This window comes from Petromyzon marinus, chromosome 74 (genome assembly GCF_048934315.1).
Source record: "Petromyzon marinus isolate PM22_M1 ecotype Great Lakes invasive population chromosome 74, UKy_Petmar_22M1.pri1.0, whole genome shotgun sequence".
In the NCBI taxonomy this organism is placed as follows: Eukaryota; Metazoa; Chordata; class Hyperoartia; order Petromyzontiformes; family Petromyzontidae; genus Petromyzon; species Petromyzon marinus.
Genome location: NC_133740.1, coordinates 7,158,165 through 7,179,943, shown reverse-complemented (window position 1 = coordinate 7,179,943; position 21,779 = coordinate 7,158,165). Strand labels below are relative to the sequence as shown.

Here is a 21,779-nt window from a genome sequence, read left to right as displayed (position 1 = left end):
CGTTGCCGCGGCTGCGACATCCGTTGCCGCGGCTGAGACGTCCGTTGCCGCGGCTGAGACATCCGTTGCCGCGGCTGAGACATCCGTTGCCACGGCTGAGACATCCGTTGCCGCGGCTGAGACGTCCGTTGCCGCGGCTGAGACGTCCGTTGCCGCGGCTGAGACATCCGTTGCCGCGGCTGAGACGTCCGTTGCCGCGGCTGAGACATCCGTTGCCGCGGCTGAAGACATCCGTTGCCACGGCTGAGACATCCGTTGCCACGTGTGAGAACCCATTGCCGCGGCTGAGACATCCGGTGCCGCGGCTGAGACATCCGTTGCCACGTGTGAGACATCCGTTGCCACGGCTGAGACATCCGTTGCCACGGCTGAGACGTCCGTTGCCGCGGCTGAGACGTCCGTTGCCACGGCTGCGACGTCCGTTGCCGCGGCTGAGACGTCCGTTGCCACGGCTGAGCATCCGTTGCCACGGCTGAGACGTCCGTTGCCACGTGTGAGACATCCGTTGCCGCGGCTGAGACGTCCGTTGCCACGGCTGAGACGTCCGTTGCCACGTGTGAGACATCCGTTGCCACGGCTGAGACATCCGTTGCCACGTGTGAGAACCCATTGCCGCGGCTGAGACATCCGTTGCCACGGCTGAGACATCCGTTGCCGCGGCTGAGACGTCCGTTGCCACGGCTGAGACGTCCGTTGCCACGGCTGAGACATCCGTTGCCACGGCTGAGACATCCGTTGCCACGTGTGAGAACCCATTGCCGCGGCTGAGACATCCGTTGCCACGTGTGAGACATCCGTTGCCACGGCTGAGACGTCCGTTGCCGCGGCTGAGACGTCCGTTGCCACGGCTGAGACGTCCGTTGCCACGGCTGAGACGTCCGTTGCCACGTGTGAGACATCCGTTGCCGCGGCTGAGACGTCCGTTGCCACGTGTGAGACATCCGTTGCCACGGCTGAAGACGTCCGTTGCCGCGGCTGAGACGTCCGTTGCCACGGCCGTGAACGTGTGGCGCGTGAACGTGGCGAGTCCGCTCTCGGGCGTGAATCCGAGTTGGTGAGCGTGACACCCTGTGTCGCTGCGGGATCTCTTCACCTGCGTTGTTGCACACGTGAACACAGGCGCAGCTACCCCCCCCCCCCCCCCCAAAATCGAAGATAAATTCCGACCACCGTGGAGCTCCGAGCGAGGAGGCGTAAGGCAGCGGCTGCCCTGTGGTGCGCCTCCTCGCTCCGCGGCGTTCATCCGCACACTGCCTTTCGCTCGCGCAGCGAACGCGAAAGATGTCCGCGCGTCGAATTTTCTTCCTTCTTTTACTCGTCGACACGATTTGTAGGGGGGGGGGGCAGGGAGGTGGGGGGCAGGGGGTCTCCCGCAACCCGGGGAAACTGTCGGTCCGTGTGCGTCGCCGCGGCGATCGAAGTTGAATCGGGTGTCCGCCACGAGCCTGCGGTTGCCATGTTGTGGTGCCGACCGAATCTCTGATGTCGCCGAATCTGCGCTGACCGAATCTGTGTTGCGGCTGCGTCTGCGGTGGTGTGCGCGACGGATTGTGCCTCGAACGCAAATCCCCGTTGCTGAGAGCGAATCGGCGCGACAATGGATCTGCCGTCGCGACTTGCCGTGCGTCAAAGCGAGGACGCGCTCGGTGATTTTCCACACGGGGGGGGCTCTTGTGCGTACGGTGATGGTGGCGGTGATGCTGGTGGTGATGCTGGTGGTGATGCTGGTGGTGATGCTGGCGGTGATGCTGGCGGTGATGCTGGCGGTGATGCTGGCGGTGATGCTGGCGGTGATGCTGGCGGTGATGCTGGCGGTGATGCTGGCGGTGATGCTGGCGGTGATGCTGGCGGTGATGCTGGCGGTGATGCTGGCGGTGATGCTGGCGGTGATGCTGGCAGTGATGCTGGCGGTGATGCTGGTCGTGATGCTGGCGGTGATGCTGGCGGTGATGCTGGCGGTGATGCTGGTCGTGATGCTGGTGGTGATGCTGGCGGTGATGCTGGCGGTGATGCTGGTGGTGATGCTGGCGGTGATGCTGGCGGTGATGCTGGTCGTGATGCTGGCGGTGATGCTGGCGGTGATGCTGGTGGTGATGCTGGTGGTGATGCTGGCGGTGATGCTGGCGCCGGCGGTGACGGGGAGCGCCAGCGCGACGAGCTCGATTCCGGCGACGATTTATCTGAACTGGTTCCGGGCCTCCCCTAGGTCGACTCGGCCTCAAAATGAGTAGCCGGCGCGGCGCGGCGTGGCGCGGCAGTAGGCGAGAGGCGACCGGGCGCGGTGCAGGCCATCCCGTGTGCCGGGCCTGCGTAGCCGCTGCTGGAACTTGCGAACAGCACTTTGCCCCCACAGTGTCAAGGCCATACGGGGGATCTTTGTCTTTGCGTGTTTGGGGAGCAGTGGCACAAGCGGGGTTGGCGCGTCGCGCTGCGAACACCGGCGACACACGTTCACGTTCCCGCTCAAGGCCACCAACACCATCGGTGACGGTTAACTTGAACCAGTGCTGGGTCTCGCCTAGGTCGAATCGGCCTCAAAAATGAGTACCTGGTGCGGTGTGCAGTAAGCGTTGCAGCTGGGGAGACAAAGGCGGCCGGGCGTGGTGCTGACCACCCACACCCTCGTGTGCCACAGTGCCGGCAGCCTTCATAGGCGCTGCTGCACGCTACTCACAGCACTTGCTCCTATAGTCTATTAAAGCTATATGGAGGATCTATGATTTTGCCTTTGTGTGCCATTGTGCCAGCCTTCATAAGCAGTGCTCGCAAACAGCACTTGCCCCTATAGTCTGTTAAGGATATATGGGGGATGTTTGTCTTTGTGGTGCTGGCCACCCACCCCCTCGTGTGCCACAGTGCCGGTAGCCTTCATAGGCGCTGCTGCTGCTGATACTCGCTACTAACAGCACTTTCCCCTACTGCCTGTTAGAGGCTACACGGGGGAGCTTTGTCTGTGTCTGTGTGTGTGTGAGGTGCTTGCTAACAGCACTTGCCCCTGCAGTCTGTTAGAGGCTACACGGGGGAGCTTTGTGTGTGAGGTGCTCGCTAAAAGCACTTGCCCCTACAGCCTGTTACAGCCTACACGGGGGATCTGTGTGTCTGTGTGTGAGGTGCTCGCTACTAACAGCACTTGCCCCTACAGCCTGTTACAGCCTACACGGGGGATCTTTGTCTGTGTCTGTGTGTGAGGTGCTCGCTACTAACAGCACTTGCCCCTACAGCCTGTTACAGCCTACACGGGGGATCTTTGTCTGTGTCTGTGTGTGAGGTGCTCGCTACTAACAGCACTTGCCCCTACAGCCTGTTACAGCCTACACGGGGGATCTTTGTCTGTGTCTGTGTGTGAGGTGCTTGCTACTAACAGCACTTGCCCCTACAGCCTGTTACAGCCTACATGGGGGATCTTTGTCTGTGTCTGTGTGTGAGGTGCTCGCTACTAACAGCACTTGCCCCTACAGCCTGTTAGAGGCTACACGGGGGATCTTTGTGTCTGTGTCTGTGTGTGAGGTGCTCGCTACTAACAGCACTTGCCCCTACAGCCTGTTACAGCCTACACGGGGGATCTTTGTGTCTGTGTGTGAGGTGCTCGCTACTAACAGGACTTGCCCCTACAGCCTGTTAAAGGCTACACGGGGGATCTTTGTGTCTGTGTCTGTGTGTGAGGTGCTCGCTGGGTCATGTAGCCCGCATGCCCAGCCACCGCATGCCGAAATAGCTTTTGTTTGGCCGGATTGAGGGGGCTGAGCGGGCGCGGCACGGGCTAGAGAAGAGATGGAGTGATGTGGTACAGGAGGACGTGGAGCTGAGTGGACTTGCCGATGACTGGTACCAGCGGTGTCAACAACGGCCTCTGTGGAGGAGGCTCGTGAAGGATGCTACTGGGCAGTTGGAGGCAGTCGCCCTCCAACAACAACGGAGGGCGGAGGAGCGACGCTCACAACAACGAGCGGAATGCCGGGTGGCTAAAGCACAGCAGGTTGGCACAGTAGGGGGCACAGGTGGTGCATCAGCCAGTCATCTCAGTCAGTCGACCCGTGGCACCTGGGTCTGCCCAGTGACCTCCTGCCAGCGGGCGTTCGACACTTCACGTGGCCTCACGGTGCACATAGCCTGGCACAAGCGTCGTGGTGACGTCACCGCCACTTAGTGGCGAATGGCGGTTGTTGTTGTTGTTGTTGGTGCTCGCTACTAACAGCACTTGCCCCTGCAGCCTGTTACAGCCTACACGGGGGATCTTTGTGTCTGTGTGTGAGGTGCTCGCTACTAACAGCACTTGCCCCTACAGCCTGTTACAGCCTACACGGGGGATCTTTGTCTGTGTCTGTGTGTGAGGTGCTCGCTACTAACAGCACTTGCCCCTACAGCCTGTTACAGCCTACACGGGGGATCTTTGTCTGTGTCTGTGTGTGAGGTGCTTGCTACTAACAGCACTTGCCCCTACAGCCTGTTACAGCCTACACGGGGGATCTTTGTCTGTGTCTGTGTGTGAGGTGCTCGCTACTAACAGCACTTGCCCCTACAGCCTGTTACAGCCTACACGGGGGATCTTTGTCTGTGTCTGTGTGTGAGGTGCTTGCTACTAACAGCACTTGCCCCTACAGCCTGTTACAGCCTACACGGGGGATCTTTGTCTGTGTCTGTGTGTGAGGTGCTCGCTACTAACAGCACTTGCCCCTATACAGCCTGTTACAGCCTACACGGGGGATCTTTGTCTGTGTCTGTGTGTGAGGTGCTCGCTACTAACAGCACTTGCCCCTACAGCCTGTTACAGCCTACATGGGGGATCTTTGTCTGTGTCTGTGTGTGAGGTGCTCGCTACTAACAGCACTTGCCCCTATACAGCCTGTTACAGCCTACACGGCGGCGGGGGGGGGATCTTTGTTTTCAACGGCGATGGCAATCCCAGCGTAGGCCCGATGTGCAGGATGAAATGAGCGGCAGGGCGCTGCCTCCTCCTCCTCCGCCGCCACGCAGCCACCGCACGCCACTTCGACGGCGATGCCGACGCCGCATCTGTTTTGTCGCAACAGAGAAGCCATCGCTGGGGTGTGGGTGTGCTTCTCCTGCTGCTGCTGCTGCTGCTGCTCTTCCTGCCGCTGCTGCCGCCCGTACGTTTGGGGCTTGGCCGTCACCGACGGGCGAGGGAGCGGCGTTCGATCGCTGGGTGCGCGAGGTCCTTGCCTGCTACACCACCCCCCCCCCTCTCTACGCCTCCCGCTATGTCTCTCCCTACTCTTCCCATCGCTCCCCCGCCATCCATCTTTCCGCGTCGTTAACTCTTCTCCCTCGCGACCCCCTGCGCCCTATATGCCTGGCTCCACCCGGCATGTGCCGAACGAATGCGCTGCTTGTAAGGTGGCGGACTCAATGACGTGCGCGCGCACGCACGCACGCACGCACACAAAGTGCTTCTTGCCACAAATGAACCACCGCTAACCTTGCTGCTTTGCCGATCTCGTCAAGGGGCTCTAAGCCGTCGCCGTCATCATCACGACCACTCCGGTCATCGTCCTCGCGGCGGCGGCTTTTGGCCGGCCATCGAAGACAGAAGGTGGCCATCATCTTTGTTGATCAAGCGCAGATACAACCTGCGTCAGGAGCAGTCGTGGAGTAGTAGTAGTGTGATACAACCTGCGTCGGGAGCAGTCGCGGAGTAGTAGTGTGTTGTCATCATCGTCATCATCGTCGTCATCATCGTCGTCGCTGTGACGTCTCCTTCTTGGTAGTCTGTGGATGGGGGCATGGCGTCACTGCGCCTTGTACTCACGGTCGGTTCTGGGTGACCACGGCCGCACACTGCACAGGTTTAGAATGTCCACGTGCAATGTTAAGACTATTGGCAATGTTAGTCTATGGGTAATGTTAGTCTATGGGTAATGTTAGTCTATGGGCAATGTTAGTCTATGGGCAATGTTAGACTATGGGCAATGTTAATCTATGGGCAATGTTAGTCTATGGGTAATGTTAGTCTATGGGCAATGTGAGTCTATGGGCAATGTTAGACTATGGGCAATATTAGTCTATGGGCAATGTTAGACTCTGGGGCAATGTTAGACTATGGGCAATGTTAGACTCCGAAGCAATGTTAGTCTATGGGCAATCGTGTTCTTTCGTACAGCTAATGTAGATGCAGAGCAACAGCTTACAATTTCACATTCGGGTGACCAAGCCCAGATAAACCTGCGTTAGCTCCAGTAGCGAAGTAGTTAGTGAGTGTATCATCGTCATAATCATCGTCGTCGCTGTGATGTCCTCCTTCTTCGTAATTTGTGGATGGGGGTGGGGTGGCAGCAACGCTTCGTTGCGCCTTGGATTGTGGCCTCTGTCCTGGATGACCACGGCCCCCCAGCTACTCCTGGAGAGTTTTTAATCTTCCATTTACGCATCGTCAGGTGTGTCCGCATCTACCGCTGCTGCCACGGTTTGTGCAGTGGATGATGCGGTTTAGGGGTGGACCATGAGCAGCTTCGCGGAAGATCAAAACCCAGAAATGCGGTGATGTTGCCGGAACCCCCCACACCGCTATGTTGCATCTCTGTGTGTGTGTGTGTGTGCGAGTTGAACTTCTTTCGCACCGTGCGTAGCCAACCGTGGCTTATCGGAGGTGCCGGGGGGGGACGGACAACAAACGAAACACAAAAAGCTGTTCGAAAGAAGTTAGTTTTGAATTTAGTATGGTGCAGTAGTGTACAGTGTAGTGTATTGTTGTGTATAGCGTAGTTTAGTCTATAGTAGCTTAGTGTAGTGTAAAGTATTGTAGTGTATAGAAGTGTAGTGTATAGTAGCGTAGTGTATAGTAGCGTAGCGTAGTGTATAGTAGCGTAGCGTAGTGTATAGTAGCGTAGTGTATAGTAGCGTAGTGTATAGTAGCGTAGTGTATAGTAGGGTAGTGTATAGTAGGGTAGTGTATAGTAGGGTAGCGTAGTGTATAGTAGCGTAGTGTATAGTAGCGTAGTCTATAGTAGCGTAGTGTATAGTAGCGTAGTGTATAGTAGGGTAGCGTAGTGTATAGTAGCGTAGTGTATAGTAGCGTAGTGTATAGTAGCGTAGTGTATAGTAGGGTAGTGTATAGTAGGGTAGTGTATAGTAGGGTAGTGTATAGTAGCGTAGTGTATAGTAGCGTAGTGTATAGTAGCGTAGTGTATAGTAGCGTAGTGTATAGTAGCGTAGTGTATAGTAGCGTAGTGTATAGTAGCGTAGTGTATAGTAGCGTAGTGTATAGTAGGGTAGTGTATAGTAGGGTAGCGTATAGTAGGGTAGCGTATAGTAGGGTAGCGTATAGTAGGGTAGCGTATAGTAGGGTAGCGTATAGTAGCGTAGCGTATAGTAGCGTAGCGTAGTGTATAGTAGCGTAGTGTATAGTAGCGTAGTGTATAGTAGCGTAGTGTATAGTAGCGTAGTGTATAGTAGCGTAGTGTATAGTAGCGTAGTGTATAGTAGCGTAGTGTATAGTAGCGTAGTGTATAGTAGGGTAGTGTATAGTAGGGTAGCGTAGTGTATAGTAGGGTAGTGTATAGTAGGGTAGCGTAGTGTATAGTAGCGTAGTGTATAGTAGCGTAGTGTATAGTAGCGTAGTGTATAGTAGGGTAGTGTATAGTAGGGTAGCGTAGTGTATAGTAGGGTAGCGTAGTGTATAGTAGCGTAGTGTATAGTAGCGTAGTGTATAGTAGGGTAGCGTAGTGTATAGTAGGGTAGCGTAGTGTATAGTGGGGTAGTGTATAGTGGGGTAGTGTATCGTAGCCTAGTGTGTAGTAGCGTAGTGTGTAGTGTAGTGTATAGTAGCGTAATATATAGTAGCGTAGAGTGGTGTGGTGTAGGGTAGCGTAGCGTATAGTGGCGTAGTGTATGGTAGCGTAGTGTATAGTAGGGTAGTGTATAGTAGCGTAGTGTGTAGTAGCGTAATGTGTAGTAGCGTAATGTGTAGTGTAGTGTATAGTAGTGTAGTGTATAGTAGCGTAATATATAGTAGTGTCGTGTGGTGTTTAGTAGCGTAGTATATAGTAGCGTAGTGTATAGTAGTGTAGTATATAGTAGATTAGCGTAGTATATAGTAGCGTAGTGTAGTGTATAGTAACGTAGAGTGTAGTTTATCGTAGTGTAGTGCCTTCACAGAGCCTTTGTCAAGGGGTGCCTCTGCGGATGTGTATACTTTAACTTAGCTATTTCAATGAGCCATTTCAATGCTAAATTATATGCTAATTCCTTTGTCAAGGCGCTTTGTTTCTTCTCACACAGCTTAAAGGTCGTGATCTGAGCGTGGCTTTTTTCACTCCAGCGCTGTTCTCCAGACAGTCTCGTCCCTTCACCTGATGAAGGCCGCTTGTGTTGTGGCCGAAACATCATGATTTTTGTTTTTTTATTTTTTACCTACGTGACTTTACCCAATAGAACCAAAGAGTAGAGCCCAATGTGTTCGCTTACTGACCATTCTTGCCCTGTTAACGATGGGCTGTTGTAGGCAAAGTAAATGTTAATTAATGCATCGATTATCCGCGTTTCTAATACTATTTTGTGTTTATGATGTTGTCAGCATCTTTACGTATTGTTTAAATATTGAAAAAGAACAATATCTGTAAAATTTTGATTTCGAGCTTTCGTGACTGCAGTGATTCACATTCTTGGTTCTTTCGGTAAAGTCACGTTGAAGGGAAACAATAAAATAATAATAATATATATAAAACAATAAAATTCTCACGACGTTTCGACTGTAATGAAAAACAGTCGAAACGTCGTGAGAATTGTATTGTTTTATATGCATTATTATTTGATTGTTTCCCTTCAACGTGACTTTACCGAAAGCACCAAGAATAACAATATCCGTTGCTTGAATGTTATCGTGAAATTGAGCCTTGTAACGTCCATTCCCCACGCTCGCTTAAGGACCAAATCGCTTTAACGGCCGGTTTCGTGGAACCAATCGCCGTAGTTTACGAGGAGGAGGAGGATGGGGAGGATGAGGAGGATGAGGAGGATGGGGAGGATGGGGAGGATGGGGAGGATGAGGAGGATGAGGAGGATGGGGAGGATGGGGATGATGGGGAGGATGGGGAGGATGAGGAGGATGAGGAGGATGAGGAGGATGGGGAGGATGGGGAGGATGAGGAGGATGGGGAGGATGGGGAGGATGGGGAGGATGAGGAGGATGGGGAGGATGGGGAGGATGAGGAGGATGAGGAGGATGGGGAGGATGAGGAGGATGGGGAGGATGGGGAGGATGAGGAGGATGGGGAGGATGGGGAGGATGGGGAGGATGGGGAGGATGGGGATGATGGGGATGATGGGGAGGATGAGGAGGATGGGGAGGATGAGGAGGATGAGGAGGATGGGGAGGATGGGGAGGATGAGGAGGATGGGGAGGATGGGGAGGATGGGGAGGATGAGGAGGATGGGGAGGATGGGGATGATGGGGATGATGGGGAGGATGGGGAGGATGAGGAGGATGGGGAGGATGGGGAGGATGGGGATGATGGGGAGGATGGGGAGGATGAGGAGGATGGGGAGGATGAGGAGGATGGGGAGGATGGGATTCCGCTGTGTTCTGATATCCCCTCCCCCTGGCCTGCCTCTCGGCCCTCTCCAGGGGGGGGGGTCATGTCGGAGTCGCTGGCGCAAGACAACGGCTGGGGCGGGGGGGCGGCCGCAGGGGAGGGGGGCCCGGCCGTCGTGCCCCCCGAACGCTACGACGCCCACCGGGCCAAGACGGCCGCCAGCCTCGCCTGGCTCCTCGGCAAGGCGTACGGCGCAGGTGAGCGCGCCGGTTGCCGCCGTCGCCGGCGGCAACGGCCGTAGTCGCCGCGGCGACGACACCGCCGCGCGACAGTCTCCGCGCTCGTCGCCGCGAGCAACCATTGTCCCTCCCCCTCCACCCCCCCCCCCTCTCTCCACCCCCCCCCCTGCGCGTTCTCCGCAGACCACGTGCCTGAGGACCTGCGTGACCCCTTCTACACGGACCAGTACGAGCAGGAGCACATCAAGCCTCCCGTGACCCGCCTGCTGCTCACCGGCGAGCTCTACTCTCAGGTGTGCGGTGCTTTTAGCTTGGTGTCATCTCCCCACACCCCCAGCACCCCCAGCACCAACACCACCAACACCACCACCACCACCACCCCCGCACCTCCAGTTTGGACGGAAGGCCACGTACGTACGGTGTGAAAGAAGTTCACACCGTACGTACGTACGTACACACGCGCATGGACTCGCACGGAGCTCCGCGGGGCAGTTCCGATTTTTTTCCACGGTCGGCTATTCACGCACAGTGTGAGAGAAGCCTTCCGTGCGTACACACGCGCGCATGGACTCGCACGGAGCCCCGCACAGAGCACTTCTGATTAGCGCGGTCGGCGAAATAAGCTCGGCGTGCGAGACGCGCGCCTTGTCGTCGCCGTGGTTGTCGCCACGGTTCCGCTCGGTGACCCGGTTAAGCCTCCTCCTCCTCGACGGAGGAGGAGGCTTAACCGGGACCCAAACCGAATTCCGGGAGTCGTGAAAGAAGTTCCCAGGTTGCGTGCGGCGAAACATATTGCTGTCCGGTTCTTCTGTGTACCGTGGCGTCGGGTGGTGTCCTTCCTGGAGGACACCGCATTACAGAAATGATCTCGTTACGATGTGTATTATGTTGATAATCAATGTGATCAATATATAATGTAGGGGGGGGTAAAGCACAGTCCGCGATAACACGCGAGGTGCGTAACGCAGGGCCCGAGCAAAGACCGGGGCGTGCGTGGTGGGTCGCATCTAGAAGTGGCATCCAGCAGTATCCCAATTCCCCGTGCGATGCTGACGGTGATGATGATGCTGATGCTACGCCAAGGCAACCGTTGTGACCACCGCTTATTCCTACCCGCGCGGTGTAGTAGCGTTCGTTCGATCGCTTTATATCCGATCGGTGAGATGCGTATTGCAGGCCGGACAAGACTGAGGGGTGTGTGGTGGGTATCATCTAGACCAGTGGTTCTTAACCTTGTTGGAGGTACCGAACCCCACCAGTTTCATATGCGCATTCACCGAACCCCTCTTTAGTGAAAAATAAAATGTGATTTTTTTCAAATTCAAGACATAGATATGTTTTTTACTGGTACACAAAATGAGCCGTGCATGAACATTACCTTGTTCAAAGAATAAAACCAACACAATGCATAAACTCACAACAAATTACATACCTGGAAATCAATGTGACTTCTGCTGTTGCCTTTGAGAGATCAGTTCAGATATGCGTGGCTTCACCTTGGCAAGTGCCACTCTCATGTCATTTTCACAGCAAAGTCTGTTCCTTTTCTTCGTTTTTATGTCCAGCATCCTCGAAAAGGATTGCTCACAAAGATATGTTGTAACAAATGGTATAAAAAAATCCAGGGCTTTCTTAGCAATAACTGGATACTTGTTCATTTGTCGACACCAAAACGTTGAGAGCGTTGTTGTTCTGAAGAGTTGCTGTTGAACCTGGCTCTGCTGAATTTCAATGATTTCGTCGAGGAATTCATCATTGACATCTGCTGTTTCAACAGCAAACGTGAACGGCTGTCTCACCCATGCTGGATATGACTCTCTTGTAGGGAAATATCCGTCGAGAGACTTTGCAAGCTCATCTAAGTGCGTGGCAATTGTTTGCTTCAGTTCCGTGGATACAGAAATATCTCCGATTCCAGACACATCTTCGATCTTACTTGCACAGTCGTCCAGAAGCGGGAAGTTTGCGAAGTTATTGTTCTCTGTTCGTCGTTTCCATAACGGTAGCTTTTTTTTAAAAGCCTTCAGGTGTTCTTCCGCTTCCATGATATTGACTCCACCACCCTGCATCTGCTGATTGAGATGATTGAGAGCTGCGAATATATCAGCCATGTACGCTAAAATGAGAATGAACTCAGGATTTTTGAAGCAATCTGCATGGCAGTGTTGGTGCTCTTGCAAAAACAGGGCTAATTCCACACGCATGGCAAAAACACGATTCAGCACCTGTCCCCGGGATAACCACCGAATATTAGAATGGAGCAGAAGTACCTCAAATTCAGAGCCCATTTCTTTACACAGCTCACTGAAGATGCGGTGCCTCAGAGCACTTTTTCGCACATAGTTCACACATTCCACCACAGTTTTTAATACTTCTGCCATTTTTAGAGGTAAGGTTTTTGTTGCCAACGCATGCCTGTGCAGAATACAATGCGTCACAATGATGTGTGGTGCATCGGCCTTTACTAGCGCACCAAAACCAGACTTTCTTCCCAGCATGACTGGAGCTCCGTCCGTACAAACTGCAGAAACCATATCCCATGAAAGATTGTTGTCTCTGAAGAAGTCATCCACAAGCTTCTTCACATCGGCTGCCTTCGTTGTTGTTGTAAGAGGCTTACAAAATAAAAACTCTTCTTTTATCATGTCGTCTTTCACATAGCGTACAAAAACAGCAAGCTGGCTTAGATCAGAAACGTCTGTGGTTTCGTCGAGTTGAAGGCTGAATTTTGCCGGGCTTGAAATCAGATCCGCGACTACTTGAGCCAAGATGTCTTTACTCATGTCTTCTATTCTGTCACTGACGGTGTCATTTGAAAGGGGAATTTGGGATAATTTACCTTCGGCCGCTGTTCCGAGTATCAGATTCGCCATCTTTAATGCAGCTGGTTTCACAAGTGTTTCACCAATGGTGTGTGGCTTGCCCTGCTTTGCGATCAGGTAAGCAACTTCGTACGATGCTGTCAGGATCGGTTTGTTAACAGGTACAAATCCAAGAGCAGGCAGAGTGGCCCTTTCATCGAATCTGGCTCTCTTCACCCTGAATTCAGCAAGTGTTGTGTTCTTGTATTCCCCGTCTCCATGCAGCTTCAAGAAGTGTTCCTTTAGTTTTGCCGGTGCAAGACTAGAGTTGCTCAACTTGGCGTTGCAAATCATGCAGATAGGACGCTCACTCCCATCACGTTCCGTGATACATGAGAATCCATGTTGTACATATTCGTCCGACCACTTTCTTCTTTTGCCCGACATAGTATGGATAAAATATTAAAGAAATCACACGACGTACGACAACAACAGTCACACGTTGACTACTGAGTACGCACTAAATTCCCCGCAGCGCTGATTGGCCAAGCAGTGTAGCATGATCATCTGCAGCCAGTGATGGCCAAGCGGGCCGTGTGTGTCATCACAAATTTACACAATAATTCAAGTGTGTCCGGACCTCCGTGGCGGGGGCTCTGCCGAACCCCTGAGATCGACTCACCGAACCCCTGGGGTTCGATCGAACCCAGGTTAAGAACCACTGATCTAGACGCAGCATCCAGCAGCATCCCATCTCTCTCAACTTTCTCATGGCTCTCATCTCTCTCGCATTGCTCTTATCTCTCTCATCTCTCTCTCATCTCTCTCAACTCACTCATCTCTCTCTCATCTCTCTCTCAACTCTCTCTCAACTCATCTCTTTCAACTCTCTCTCATCTCTCTCTCATCTCTCTCTCAACTCTCTCTCAACTCTCTCTCAACTCTCTCTCATCTCTCTCTCATCTCTCTCATCTCATCTCTCTCATCTATCTCTCATCTCTCTCTCATCTCTCTCATCTCTCTCTCAACTTTCTCTCAACTCTCTCTCATCTCTCTCTCATCTCTCTCTTATCTATCTCTCATCTCTCTCTCATCTCTCTCTCTCATCTCTCTCTCTCATCTCTCTCTCTCATCTCTCTCTCATCTCTCTCTCATCTCTCTCTCATCTCTCTCTCATCTCTCTCTCATCTCTCATCTCTCTCTCATCTCTCTCTCATCTCTCTCTCGCTTCTCTCTCAACTCTCTCTCATCTCTCTCAACTCTCTCACCTCTCTCTCCCTTCTCGCTCCTCTCCCTCTCCGCGTGGGATGCTGTCCGGGGCCGGCGCCCCGCGTAGGTTTGCCTGCTGGTGATGCGCGGGGGCGGCGGCGGAGGCGGCGGCGGCGGCGGCGGCGGCGACAGGGGCCCCTCCGCGTGTCCCGGCGGGGGTCACGGGGCCGTGGTGCGAGCCCTGGCCGACAAGGGCCTGCACGTGCTGGGCGGCGGCGCGGGCGAGACCCCCATCACGGAGGACGACCTCGCGCGCACGCCCATCGACATGGTGAGAGGCTGACGCGACGGCCGGGTTTTGTTCAACTTAAAACTTCATCATCGGGGTTTTTCCCCCTTTTTTTTTCTTGCAACAAAACTGAAACCTTTTTGACAAAGGGGATTCATGTTTACTGCATTAACCGCAATACCTGCAGTCAAAATCGTTTTCTCACCCGATGACGGACGCCTGTGCTGTGGGCCGAAACGTCGTGCTTTTTCTTTCTGCTGTCGCCGTGGCGACTTCGCCGAATGAACCGGAGAGCGTGGATCCCTGCGGTCGCGAGAGCGTCAACTTAAAGCGGGGCGTCATCCTCTTTGGTTCTTTCGGTAAAGTCACCACCACGTAGAATGAGAATAAAATAACAAATTGATCAAATAAAATAACGCAATAATATTCTCACGACGTTTCGGCCACAACACAAGCGGCCTTCATCCGGTTGAAGGGACTAGACTGTCTGGAGGACAGCGCTGGAGTGAAGACAGTCTCGTCCCTTCACCTGATGAAGGCCGCTTGTGTTGTGGCCGAAACGTCGTGAGAATATTATTATTATCGCGTTATTTTATTTTATCAATTTATTATTTTACATCTCATTCTACGTGGTGGTGGTGGTGACTTTACCGAAAGAACCAAAGAAGATGAATCCTTGCAGTCACGAAAGCTTCAAATCGAAAGTTAAATCAAGGCGGTCGTGAAACAGTAACGGGTTGATTGGCAGATTTTGGATTTTGTTACACCGGGCCAGAAGGATTGGGGGGGGGGGGGGGTGCGGGGGGAGAGGGGGGGGGACCGGGGGGGGGGGGCTGCTGGCGTGAACGGCGGCAGAGCATCTCACCGGCAGTGCCGGAGCCGGCACTGCCGGTGAGATGCTCTGCCGCCAGTGGGGGGGGGGGGGGTTAAATTTTATTTTATTTTATTTTGCTTTCTTTCTTTCCTTTCCCCCCCTTTCTCTCTCGTCCTCTATTCCCCACGGAAGTGTCGCCGGGCTCCCGATACGAGTGCTCTTTGGTTCTGTGTTCATATTTATTGTGACGTCAACACGCGGGCCCCCGCAACGCCACGCGGAGAGGTTTCACGCGAGATGCGTGAACGTGGAGGGAGAGCGTGGAGGGGTATGCATGCCCTTAACTCATTCACTTAACGGGTCTCTGTGGGTCTCTATGAGTGTGGGTGTCTGTGGGTCTCTACGAGTGTGGGTCTCTGTGGGTCTCTGAGTGTGGGTGTCTGTGGGTCTCTATGAGTGTGGGTCTCTGTGGGTCTCTGAGTGTGGGTGTCTGTGGGTCTCTATGAGTGTGGGTCTCTGTGGGTCTCTATGAGCGTGGGTCTCTATGAGCGTGGGTCTCTGTGGGTCTCTATGAGTGTGGGTCTCTGTGGGTCTATGAGTGTGGGTCTCTGTGGGTCTCTATGAGCGTGGGTCTCTGTGGGTCTCTATGAGTGTGGGTCTCTGTGGGTTTCTATGAGTGTGGGTCTCTGTGGGTCTATGAGTGTGGGTCTCTGTGGGTCTCTATGAGTGTGGGTCTCTGTGGGTCTCTATGAGCGTGTGTCTCTGTGGGTCTCTATGAGTATGGGTTTCTGTGGGTTTCTGTGGGTCTCTATGAGTGTGGGTCTCTATGAGTATGGGTCTCTGTAGGTCTATGAGTATGGGTCTCTGTGGGTCTCTATGAGTGTGGGTCTCTATGAGTGTGGGTGTCTGTGGGTCTCTATGAGTGTGGGTCTCTGTGGGTCTCTATGAGTGTGGGTCTCTGTGGGTCTCTATGAGTGTGGGTCTCTGTGGGTCTCTTTGAGTGTGGGTCTCTGTGGGTCTCTATGAGCGTGGGTCTCTGTGGGTCTCTATGAGCGTGGGTCTCTGTGGGTCTCTGTGAGTGGGTCTCTGTGGGTCTCTGAGTATGGGTCTCTGTGGGTCTCTGTGAGTATGGGTCTCTGTGGGTCTCTGTGAGTATGGGTCTCTGTGGGTCTCTGTGAGTATGGGTCTCTGTGGGTCTCTGTGAGTATGGGTCTCTGTGGGTCTCTGTGAGTGTGGGTCTCTGTGAGTATGGGTCTCTGTGGGTCTCTGTGAGTATGGGTCTCTGTGGGTCTCTGTGAGTATGGGTCTCTGTGGGTCTCTGTGAGTGTGGGTCTCTGAGTATGGGTCTCTGTGGGTCTCTGTGAGTATGGCTCTCTGAGTGTGGGTCTCTGTGGGTCTCTATGAGTGTGGGTCTCTGTGGGTCTCTATGAGTGTGGGTCTCTATGAGTATGGGTCTCTGTGGATCTCTATGAGTGTGGGTCTCTGTGGGTCTCTATGAGTGTGGGTCTCTATGGGTCTCTATAAGCGTGGGTCTCTGTGAGTATGGGTCTCTGTGGGTCTCTCTGAGTATGGGTCTATGTGGGTCTCTATGAGTATGGGTCTCTGTGGGTCTCTATGAGTATGGGTCTCTGTGGGTCTCTGTGAGTATGGGTCTCTGTGGGTCTCTCTGAGTATGGGTCTATGTGGGTCTCTCTGAGTATGGGTCTATGTGGGTCTCTCTGAGTATGGGTCTATGTGGGTCTCTATGAGTATGGGTCTATGTGGGTCTCTGAGTGTGGGTCTCTGTGGGTCTCTGAGTGTGGGTTTCTGTGGGTCTCTATGAGTGTGGGTCTCTGTGGGTCTCTATGAGCGTGGGTCTCTATGAGCGTGGGTCTCTGTGGGTCTCTATGAGTGTGGGTCTCTGTGGGTCTATGAGTGTGGGTCTCTGTGGGTCTCTATGAGCGTGGGTCTCTGTGGGTCTCTATGAGTGTGGGTCTCTGTGGGTTTCTATGAGTGTGGGTCTCTGTGGGTCTATGAGTGTGGGTCTCTGTGGGTCTCTATGAGTGTGGGTCTCTGTGGGTCTCTATGAGCGTGTGTCTCTGTGGGTCTCTATGAGTATGGGTTTCTGTGGGTTTCTGTGGGTCTCTATGAGTGTGGGTCTCTATGAGTATGGGTCTCTGTAGGTCTATGAGTATGGGTCTCTGTGGGTCTCTATGAGTGTGGGTCTCTATGAGTGTGGGTGTCTGTGGGTCTCTATGAGTGTGGGTCTCTGTGGGTCTCTATGAGTGTGGGTCTCTGTGGGTCTCTATGAGTGTGGGTTTCTATGAGTATGGGTCTCTGTGGATCTCTATGAGTGTGGGTCTCTGTGGGTCTCTTTGAGTGTGGGTCTCTGTGGGTCTCTATGAGCGTGGGTCTCTGTGGGTCTCTATGAGCGTGGGTCTCTGTGGGTCTCTGTGAGTGGGTCTCTGTGGGTCTCTGAGTATGGGTCTCTGTGGGTCTCTGTGAGTATGGGTCTCTGTGGGTCTCTGTGAGTATGGGTCTCTGTGGGTATCTGTGAGTATGGGTCTCTGTGGGTCTCTGTGAGTGTGGGTCTCTGTGAGTATGGGTCTCTGTGGGTCTCTGTGAGTATGGGTCTCTGTGGGTCTCTGTGAGTATGGGTCTCTGTGGGTCTCTGTGAGTGTGGGTCTCTGAGTATGGGTCTCTGTGGGTCTCTGTGAGTATGGCTCTCTGTGGGTCTCTATGAGTGTGGGTCTCTGTGGGTCTATGAGTGTGGGTCTCTGTGGGTCTCTATGAGTGTGGGTCTCTGTGGGTCTCTATGAGTGTGGGTCTCTATGAGTATGGGTCTCTGTGGATCTCTATGAGTGTGGGTCTCTGTGGGTCTCTATGAGTGTGGGTCTCTATGGGTCTCTATAAGCGTGGGTCTCTGTGAGTATGGGTCTCTGTGGGTCTCTCTGAGTATGGGTCTATGTGGGTCTCTATGAGTATGGGTCTCTGTGGGTCTCTGTGAGTATGGGTCTCTGTGGGTCTCTCTGAGTATGGGTCTATGTGGGTCTCTCTGAGTATGGGTCTATGTGGGTTTCTATGAGTATGGGTCTCTGTGGGTCTCTGAGTGTGGGTCTCTGTGGGTCTCTGAGTGTGGGTTTCTGTGGGTCTCTATGAGCGTGGGTCTCTATGAGCGTGGGTCTCTGTGGGTCTCTATGAGTGTGGGTCTCTGTGGGTCTATGAGTGTGGGTCTCTGTGGGTCTATGAGTGTGGGTCTCTGTGGGTCTCTATGAGCGTGGGTCTCTGTGGGTCTCTATGAGTGTGGGTCTCTGTGGGTTTCTATGAGTGTGGGTCTCTGTGGGTCTATGAGTGTGGGTCTCTGTGGGTCTCTATGAGTGTGGGTCTCTGTGGGTCTCTATGAGTATGGGTTTCTGTGGGTTTCTGTGGGTCTCTATGAGTGTGGGTCTCTATGAGTATGGGTCTCTGTAGGTCTATGAGTATGGGTCTCTGTGGGTCTCTATGAGTGTGGGTCTCTATGAGTGTGGGTGTCTGTGGGTCTCTATGAGTGTGGGTCTCTGTGGGTCTCTATGAGTGTGGGTCTCTGTGGGTCTCTATGAGTGTGGGTTTCTATGAGTATGGGTCTCTGTGGATCTCTATGAGTGTGGGTCTCTGTGGGTTTCTTTGAGTGTGGGTCTCTGTGGGTCTCTATGAGCGTGGGTCTCTGTGGGTCTCTATGAGCGTGGGTCTCTGTGGGTCTCTGTGAGTGGATCTCTGTGGGTCTCTGAGTATGGGTCTCTGTGGGTCTCTGTGAGTATGGGTCTCTGTGGGTCTCTGTGAGTATGGGTCTCTGTGGGTCTCTGTGAGTATGGGTCTCTGTGGGTCTCTGTGAGTGTGGGTCTCTGTGAGTATGGGTCTCTGTGGGTCTCTGTGAGTATGGGTCTCTGTGGGTCTCTGTGAGTATGGGTCTCTGTGGGTCTCTGAGTGTGGGTCTCTGAGTATGGGTCTCTGTGGGTCTCTGTGAGTATGGCTCTCTGTGGGTCTCTGTGAGTGTGGGTCTCTGTGGGTCTATGAGTGTGGGTCTCTGTGGGTCTCTATGAGTGTGGGTCTCTGTGGGTCTCTATGAGTGTGGGTCTCTATGAGTATGGGTCTCTGTGGATCTCTATGAGTGTGGGTCTCTGTGGGTCTCTATGAGTGTGGGTCTCTATGGGTCTCTATAAGCGTGGGTCTCTGTGGGTCTCTGTGAGTATGGGTCTCTGTGGGTCTCTATGAGTGTGGGTCTCTGTGGGTCTCTATGAGCGTGTGTCTCTGTGGGTCTCTATGAGTATGGGTTTCTGTGGGTTTCTGTGGGTCTCTATGAGTGTGGGTCTCTATGAGTATGGGTCTCTGTAGGTCTATGAGTATGGGTCTCTGTGGGTCTCTATGAGTGTGGGTCTCTATGAGTGTGGGTGTCTGTGGGTCTCTATGAGTGTGGGTCTCTGTGGGTCTCTATGAGTGTGGGTCTCTGTGGGTCTCTATGAGTGTGGGTCTCTGTGGGTCTCTATGAGTATGGGTCTCTGTGGATCTCTATGAGTGTGGGTCTCTGTGGGTCTCTTTGAGTGTGGGTCTCTGTGGGTCTCTATGAGCGTGGGTCTCTGTGGGTCTCTATGAGCGTGGGTCTCTGTGGGTCTCTGTGAGTGGGTCTCTGTGGGTGTCTGAATATGGGTCTCTGTGGGTCTCTGTGAGTATGGGTCTCTGTGGGTCTCTGTGAGTATGGGTCTCTGTGGGTCTCTGTGAGTATGGGTCTCTGTGGGTCTCTGTGAGTATGGGTCTCTGTGGGTCTCTGTGAGTGTGGGTCTCTGTGAGTATGGGTCTCTGTGGGTCTCTGTGAGTATGGGTCTCTGTGGGTCTCTGTGAGTATGGGTCTCTGTGGGTCTCTGTGAGTGTGGGTCTCTGAGTATGGGTCTCTGTGGGTCTCTATGAGTGTGGGTCTCTATGAGTATGGGTCTCTGTGGATCTCTATGAGTGTGGGTCTCTGTGGGTCTCTATGAGTGTGGGTCTCTATGGGTCTCTATAAGCGTGGGTCTCTGTGAGTATGGGTCTCTGTGGGTCTCTCTGAGTATGGGTCTATGTGGGTCTCTATGAGTATGGGTCTCTGTGGGTCTCTGTGAGTATGGGTCTCTGTGGGTCTCTCTGAGTATGGGTCTATGTGGGTCTCTATGAGTATGGGTCTCTGTGGGTCTCTGAGTGTGGGTCTCTGTGGGTCTCTGAGTGTGGGTTTCTGTGGGTCTCTATGAGTGTGGGTCTCTGTGGGTCTCTATGAGCGTGGGTCTCTATGAGCGTGGGTCTCTGTGGGTCTCTATGAGTGTGGGTCTCTGTGGGTCTATGAGTGTGGGTCTCTGTGGGTCTCTATGAGCGTGGGTCTCTGTGGGTCTCTATGAGTGTGGGTCTCTGTGGGTTTCTATGAGTGTGGGTCTCTGTGGGTCTATGAGTGTGGGTCTCTGTGGGTCTCTATGAGTGTGGGTCTCTGTGGGTCTCTATGAGCGTGTGTCTCTGTGGGTCTCTTTGAGTATGGGTTTCTGTGGGTTTCTGTGGGTCTCTATGAGTGTGGGTCTCTATGAGTATGGGTCTCTGTAGGTCTATGACTATGGGTCTCTGTGGGTCTCTATGAGTGTGGGTCTCTATGAGTGTAGGTGTCTGTGGGTCTCTATGAGTGTGGGTCTCTGTGGGTCTCTATGAGTGTGGGTCTCTGTGGGTCTCTATGAGTGTGGGTTTCTATGAGTATGGGTCTCTGTGGATCTCTATGAGTGTGGGTCTCTGTGGGTCTCTTTGAGTGTGGGTCTCTGTGGGTCTCTATGAGCGTGGGTCTCTGTGGGTCTCTATGAGCGTGGGTCTCTGTGGGTCTCTGTGAGTGGGTCTCTGTGGGTCTCTGAGTATGGGTCTCTGTGGGTCTCTGTGAGTATGGGTCTCTGTGGGTCTCTGTGAGTATGGGTCTCTGTGGGTCTCTGTGAGTATGGGTCTCTGTGGGTCTCTGTGAGTGTGGGTCTCTGTGAGTATGGGTCTCTGTGGGTCTCTGTGAGTATGGGTCTCTGTGGGTCTCTGTGAGTATGGGTCTCTGTGGGTCTCTGTGAGTGTGGGTCTCTGAGTATGGGTCTCTGTGGGTCTCTGTGAGTATGGCTCTCTGTGGGTCTCTATGAGTGTGGGTCTCTGTGGGTCTATGAGTGTGGGTCTCTGTGGGTCTCTATGAGTGTGGGTCTCTGTGGGTCTCTATGAGTGTGGGTCTCTATGAGTATGGGTCTCTGTGGATCTCTATGAGTGTGGGTCTCTGTGGGTCTCTATGAGTGTGGGTCTCTATGGGTCTCTATAAGCGTGGGTCTCTGTGGGTCTCTGTGAGTATGGGTCTCTGTGGGTCTCTATGAGTGTGGGTCTCTGTGGGTCTCTGAGTATGGGTCTCTGTGGGTCTCTGTGAGTATGGGTCTCTGTGGGTCTCTATGAGTGTGGGTCTCTGTGGGTCTCTATGAGTGTGGGTCTCTGTGGGTCTCTATGAGTGTGGGTCTCTGTGGGTCTCTATGAGTGTGGGTCTCTGTGGGTCTCTATGAGTGTGGGTGTCTGTGGGTCCATATGAGTATGGGTCTCTGTGGGTCTCTATGAGTGTGGGTCTCTGTGGGTCTCTATGAGTGTGGGTCTCTGTGGGTCTATGAGTGTGGGTCTCTGTGGGTCTCTATAAGTGTGGGTCTCTGTGAGTATGGGTCTCTGTGGGTCTCTATGAGTATGGGTGTCTGTGGGTCTCTATGAGTCTTGGCTGGTGCTATAAATTTCTACGTGACGATGATGACAAGCCAATTCGTCGAGCTGCTACCATTTGCGATAGCCAGGGTGCGCTTCTGAATAAAAAAACGCTCCACAGCATCTCAGTGGGGCCCTTACCTGGTTAAATAAAAGTCTAGTTTTAGCATGGGTCTCGATAAGTATGGGCCTCTGGGTCTCCACGAGTGTGGGTGT

At 53.5% G+C, this 21,779-nt stretch overlaps 2 protein-coding genes across 3 annotated transcripts in view; both read left to right on the top strand.

Moving 5' to 3' along the window:
* Nucleotides 1–21,779, top strand: part of LOC116958207 (calmodulin-regulated spectrin-associated protein 1) — a 296,794-nt gene that overhangs the window by 20,074 nt on the left and 254,941 nt on the right. The gene's annotated exons all lie outside the window — the stretch shown is intronic.
* The window catches only part of LOC142907035 (nephrin-like), a 99,025-nt gene continuing 86,679 nt past the window's right edge, over nucleotides 9,434–21,779 (top strand). The window contains exons 1-3 of the mRNA XM_076055964.1: nucleotides 9,434–9,745; nucleotides 9,911–10,020; nucleotides 13,865–14,068. Of these exons, the coding sequence (XP_075912079.1) occupies nucleotides 9,592–9,745; nucleotides 9,911–10,020; nucleotides 13,865–14,068 (468 nt within the window). The 5' untranslated portion in view covers nucleotides 9,434–9,591. The remainder of the gene's footprint in view (nucleotides 9,746–9,910; nucleotides 10,021–13,864; nucleotides 14,069–21,779) is intronic.